The sequence below is a fragment of the Hippopotamus amphibius genome, chromosome 10, assembly GCF_030028045.1.
Source record: "Hippopotamus amphibius kiboko isolate mHipAmp2 chromosome 10, mHipAmp2.hap2, whole genome shotgun sequence".
In the NCBI taxonomy this organism is placed as follows: Eukaryota; Metazoa; Chordata; class Mammalia; order Artiodactyla; family Hippopotamidae; genus Hippopotamus; species Hippopotamus amphibius.
Genome location: NC_080195.1, coordinates 23,134,132 through 23,140,550, shown reverse-complemented (window position 1 = coordinate 23,140,550; position 6,419 = coordinate 23,134,132). Strand labels below are relative to the sequence as shown.

General features: G+C 47.9%; 1 protein-coding gene across 1 annotated transcript; it reads left to right on the top strand.

Annotated features, from left to right (window-relative positions):
• The first annotated feature begins 379 nt into the window (after positions 1-379).
• LOC130830580 (coiled-coil domain-containing protein 107-like) lies at positions 380-1,547 on the top strand. The gene is made up of 2 exons (XM_057697915.1): positions 380-432; positions 1,091-1,547. Exons 1-2 carry the CDS (start codon positions 385-387, stop codon positions 1,499-1,501), a joined length of 459 nt encoding a protein of 152 aa, XP_057553898.1. The 5' UTR covers positions 380-384; the 3' UTR covers positions 1,502-1,547.
• Positions 1,548-6,419: the final 4,872 nt, after the last annotated feature.

Genomic DNA, 6,419 nt, shown 5'->3' with positions numbered 1-6,419 from the left:
AGATCCCTGCCCTGGAAAGTGAATAAACAGGTAGGTGCGACTTCTGTGTTTCCTGCTTAAAAGGAAATTGCCTGCCCTCCTCTTTTTCTCTTCCCCTTTCCCAGGCTGAAGCATGGATATGGTTGTGACCCAGCTTGGACCGTGCAACTAAGGACAATATCCTTTGGATGGTGACACAGATCAAGATGGGGAAGAATCCCCAACTGACCAGTCTGGACCACTCTGGATTCCGGCGTGAGAAATAAATAAATTTAATTTTCTTTGAGCCTGTGTGTGTGTGTGTGTGTGTGTGTGTGTGTATAGATAGATGTCTCTTTAACATATCAGCTTAGCTCTAAACTGCTTTCCTAGGTGGGGTAGGCAATGAGCTTCTCCAGAGCAGAGATGAAACCTCCGTCATCGTTTTCTCTCCAGCCCCCAGCAAAGCACCTGGTAAACAAATGTTAAAGGACTTCCCTGGTGGTCCAGTGGGTAGGATTCTGTGTCCCCAGTGCAGGGTGCCAGGGTTCGATCTCTGGTCTGGGAACTAGATCCCACATGCTTGCTGCAACTAAGAAAAAAACAAAGAACAAAAAACCAGCAACAAATGGTCAATAAGCCTTTCCTGATTGATTGAGTGGCTGCCTGCATTGGTAAGAACGAAGGCCATAAAAAGTGAATTGGATTAAATCTGAAGGGCCTAGGATGTCCTGGTCAGGAATTTAGACTTTACACTGCTCTCATTAAGGTTCCATGGAGAGTTAAGTAGAGAAAAAAGAACTTTGCGTTTTCTGGCTTCTCAGAACTGTGTTAGCTGGCAACACCTGCTGGCAATTGGGAACACTGCAGCCTAGCACAGGCTATAACTTCAGGGAGGAGGAGCCGAAGCAGTTGTTAAACTCTGTAAAGTTACAAATTGGAGGGCTAACGACCTTGTGATAAATAACATTTTGGAGCTACTCTGGGCCAGTCACTGTGATGGGTGCTGGGCTGAGGACGCAGCAAACTTAAGACATGGCTGCTGGTGTGGAAATTTTAGTTTGCTTTTTTTTTTTTTTAATGTTTCTGTCCTTTGCTCTTGGTAAGCTTATCAACAATGCCTCTCCAACAGCTGGCCCAGCTGACACAACAGCTGGCCCAGACAGAGCAACACCTGAACAGTCTGATGGCCCGGATGGACCCCCTTCTGGAGCGTGTAACTACCCTGGAGGGAGCCCAGCAGGAGCTCCTGCACATGAAGCTACAGACCAACCACCAACTGCTACGAGAGAGCAAGTCAAACAAGGATGTGGAGCTTCCAGAACCAGAGACCAGCACGGCCTTTCCTAAGGTCCTATGTATAGAGGAGGGCGAGGAAGAGGCTGGTGATAGTCAGGCCCGGGAGGAGCCCTTAACCTGGAGCACGGGGACAAGGAAGCTAGCAGCCCCCAGGGAAGTGGAGAAGGAGCTAGGGAGAAGATGCAGGAAGGCGGCAGCAAGGGTCCAGGCCCAGCCCCCACCGGAAAGGAGGGACAACAGCTGACGGTTTAGTAAAACAGAGTCTGTTCTTATGGGGGAAAAAAAAGCCTCTTGCACCCTTTCCTTCCTCCTGTGTTTTTTTCTTGTTCATTTGCATTGACTTAAATGCATTTCTCATTTCTACCAAAGGAGTAAGTTATTTGAGCCAACTTGTGATTTTGATTAAAAAAAAAAAAAAAGGAACCACAACCAAACCAAACCCAACCCCTACACTGTCATAAGAGGTTAGCCGTTTTCTCAGATGAGACGCTAGGCCGAGGTCTTTGGCTGGACCCACTGGGGAGATTTTTCTCAGTTCTCACTTTTGAGAGAAGACGTTCTGTTCCTAAAAACCAGTCTGATTGCACCTAAAGATGCTGTGTACCCCCTGCAATGACTTTGCCCTTTAACTCTGGCCTCCGGGAAGGAGACCTAGAGAAACTTTCTGGCCCCGTGTTAGCAAATGGATAAGACTGTGCTTTTGCTTTTCTCTGGGCCGATATTATACCTGTTTTAAAAATCTTTATTTTATGTTTTTGTAAACCATCACAGATCTCTCACACAACATATGACTAAACATCAGAATAAATGACCCAGATCACACGTGTCTGGAAAATCACAGGGTGGGAGATGTAAATGATGAGGGCCTTAGGAGAGGGCCTGTGCGTAGAGAAGGCGGGGCGGGGTGGTGCCGTTAAGCCTTGAAGCGAAAACAGTGCACCGTAGGTAGGTATCTACCCATTCCCATCAATTCTCTCACCCTTTCCTTAAAACTCTTCTCCTGGCCTCTGCAGATGACAAAAGAACTAGTTTTTGAGATGGTTTTTAAAACACCTGATGAACTGGTAACTAGCCACCTCCATCCCCCACCCCTCGTCAGTGGGTCTAACCGGGCAACAGCCTTCCTCCCCTACAGGTTGCCATTGGGGAAGCCCAATTGTGTGAGGGTCTAAAATAAAGGCACAGAGTTGGGCTTTTTTTGGTGGGCGGGGGGCCGGGTAGGAGTGGACTCCTGCGGTGAATTAAGTTACAAATAGTAGGCAGCTGAAGCAGGAAGGGGCCCAAGTTTTCTGCCAAAGTGTTGCCATTTGTTTTGATGGCCAGGCGCCACTGTGCACTGAGAAGGTACTTTTCTGACTCCTTGCTTCCAGCTGCTAGACGGAGAAGCACAAGGAGCTGCTGGCCCTCCTTCTGGAGGCCAGGCTTTCAGACCTGGGCAGGAAGCAAGCCTAGGATGAAGTCTTCCAAGTCAACGTCCAATTCCTTTTGCATCATCCCAGACTACGCCTGGGCCGGGCTGGTGGGGGTCTGAGGCTGCTCCACCAGGTGGGCTGGGCCTTCAGCTTGTCACCGGCTCTGTGACACGCGCCTGGCCACGGCATCCCTCCCCTCCCTCCCCGCTGCAGCGAGAGGCTCCTCACCGCGGGAAGGCAGCGCCCTGATCCGACTATAAACATTCCGTGACCAGTAAAGGGAGCCACCCATTGCTCTCTAGAGCAAAGCGTCAATTTCTGCCCTGAGGCCTAGTGAGCAGTGGGCTTGGGGGGACAGCTGGGGGCTCGGGGTTGGGCCAGAGGCCCCTTTAGCTTTGCCAGGACTCAGAGCCGTGAGGCTGGAGAGCTGAGAGGACTGTGGCTCTGCCTCTGAACCTACCATTGTCCCGGGGGGGTCTCTGTAGCCCCTCCCTCACCCTGACGGGTGCTCCGAGGGTCGGGAGGGTGCAGGAGAGAATCAGACCTGGCTGGGCGGCTGCTGGGGCCTGGGCCTGGTGACCAGCCATGACTCCCCTCCCACGTTCCTCACCCACATCAACTCCGAGGTGATAGCCGTTGACCGTTAAGCCCCTCAGCAACTGATGATCCACGCCGAAAGCGACACCGGCACCTTCGGAGGACACGAAGGTGCCTCTCGGCAGGTGGGGCCCGCTGTCCTGCAGGGAACCACAGCAGCTTTCTCTTCTGTCCACAAACCTCCCCCTCCCTCTCGGCTTTCACTCACAGCAGCCCAGGGAAACTGAGAAGTATTTTCTCTTGCCATTCTGACCCCATAGTTGTAGGAGAAGTCACCAAGCTCCTTCAAGCCTCTGCTCTCCAGCACCCGCCCGACCCCAGCTCCTCACCACACGCCCCATCTCGGGACCTCCTGGCACCTCCTAGCCCCGTGGAGACAGTCACTCCCTGGACCCCTGAGGGGTCCCCAGGTCTCGCACCTTGAAAAGTTACTGACAACATCCCACTCACGTTTTCCTCACCAACCTTGAGCCTCAGCCTCTTATCCGGGAGAATTTCTCCATCAACAATCAGTTTTTACGGCAGACACAATACCCCTCTTTTAAAGGAGGTTTTATAAAAATGTTTTGTTTATAAGAGTCACAGAAGCTCAGTTTAGAAAAAGTGGAAAATCCACACAGCGATCACGGTTTAAGATGCACATGTGTTGTCAAAGCAGATTCACTGTAAATAATGCATGAGAAACGAAGCGCTGAAGTCTTTTATTTTGTCGCAGCCAAAGCTTTGAAATGAACCGGTTTGCAACCTGGAGGCTTTGTGTATTGATATTTAAAGCATATTCTGGCAAACAACAACTTATATCTTCTAGGAATATTATAGATGCAGATATAAGGGAGGAAAGGGATTTCTGGGGGCCTCTTTCTGTCTGACCAGAAAAAGATGGCTATTGGGTGGGGAGGTTGGTGGAGAAAGGGAATGACACAGAACACCGGTGCTGCAATTAGACCTTTGCTCAGTGCCTGACACCTGTGAGCGCTGTGGCTCTCCTCGCCCCGCCACACCACCCCCCCACCCCGATACCTCTCTGCACCTCACAGTGGTTCTCACTGTCCCTTCCCCCCACTCAAGCCCAGAGCTCTGCCCATACCATGGCCCTCGGAGGCCACAGGTGGCTGTAATTAGTTTGCAAACACTGCCGTAAAAAATACCAGCACCTGGGTGCCTTTAAAACAATGGAAATTTACTCTCTTACCGAGCCGGAGACTAGACGTCCCAAACGAAGGTAACCGCAGGGTTTGTTCCTCCCTGGGGCTGCGAGGAGCATCCGTCCCAGGCCTCTCTCCCAGGGCCTGCCGGCAGTCCCCGGCGTTCCTTGGCTTGTAGACGCATCCCTCCAGTCTGCCCCCGCCCTCACGCGGCCTTCTCCCCTCTCTGTATCTGTGTCTTCACGTAGCCTTCTTATAAGGACTGCAGTGATTGGACTTAGGGCCCACCTTAATCCAGTATGACCTCATCTTACCGAACTGCATCTGCAAAGAACTTGCTTTGAAATCAAGTCTTTTTCTGGGGTTCCAGGTGGATATAATTTGGGAGGGAAGCTATTCAATTAACCCTCAAACAAGTCCACATTTTAGTTATCAGCCAGGACAGCGCCTGGGTTATCCCCAGTGGATTATAAATCCCTGCATTGTGGGAAATAAAGGCAAAGGAAGAGATCACGAAAAGAAAGGCTTGAAACCCGCACTCTGCTGAAACATGTCGGACTGAACAAGTTTTCTGGAGGCCCCAGGAGGGCTGTGATGAAGATTTTGCTGTCTTCCTTGTTGCTTGGAGAAAGCAGGGGAGCAGTTCTTTACAGGAGGAAACTTTCTGAAACATGGGTAATGAAAGCAAATCTCCTGGAAACATAAGGGCTGGATCACAGCTACCTTAGGCAAGAAAACAGTGCAATGAAGGTTACACAACCTATAAAATTGTCTTTAAGAAGAGTTTTAAGGACATGGGAAAATGCTTATGCTGTAACGCTAAACAAAAAAGCCAGGATTCAGAATTGCATGGCAGCATCAGCTCCACTATGGAATTAAAAAGGAAACATTTCCAGAAAATCAGGCCAACTGTGAGGTGGGAAGATGGAAGCGGAGAGCTATGGCCTTTTATTTTACACACTTCCGTGTTGTCTGAATATTTTTTCTGGAAACTTGGATGAAAGTGGTCAAAAGGTGCAAACTTCCAGTTATATGATAAATAAGTACCAGGGATGTAATGCAGTATATGATTAATATAATTAACCCTGCTGTATGTTATATACGAAAGTTGTTCTATATGAACATTATTAAGAGAGTACCTCCTGGGTTCTCTTCCCAAGGGAAAAACTTTTTCTTCTTTTGTATCTATATGAGATGGTGGATATTCACTAAACTTGTGATAATTTCATGATATAAGTCAAATCATTATGCTGTACACCTTAAACTTATACAGTGCTGAATGTCAACTTTATCTCAATAGAAGTGGAAGGAAAAAAAACTTTAAATTTGAAAATAGATTTAGATTTACAGAAAAGTTGCAAAGATAATACAGTGAGTTCCCATATGTCCAGTACCCATAACATTTTACATTTGTCACAACTAAGGAACCAATGTCCATCCTTTTAATCTAATATCCTCTTCCTGTTCCAGAGGCCCATTCAGGACACCACATTACATTCAGGGATTGTGTCTCCCTAGACTCCTCTAGACTGTGACATTTTCTTTGGCTTTCCCTGTTTTTGATGACCTTGACAGTTTTGAGGAGTTCCGGTCAGAAATTTTGTAGAGTGTCCCTCAATTTGGGTTTATCTCATGTTTTCCCTCATGATTAGGCTGGGGTTATAAATTTTGGGGAAAAAGACTGCAAAAGTTAAGTACCATTCTCATCACATCACATCAAGAGCTATATTACTTTTAAAAAATTACTCATTTATTTGTTTTTATTTACTTATTTTGGCCATGCTGCACAGCTTATTATGGGATCTCAGTTTCCTGACCAGGGACTGAACCTGGGCCACAGCAGTGAAAGTGCCAAATCCTAACCACTAGACCACCAGGGAACTCCTTATATTCTTTTTTAATGAAATATACAATAAAATATATATTTTTTTCTTTTTTTAAAAATTAATTATTGGCTGCATTGGGTCTTCATTGCTGCACATGGGCCTTCTCTAGTTGTGGCAGGTGG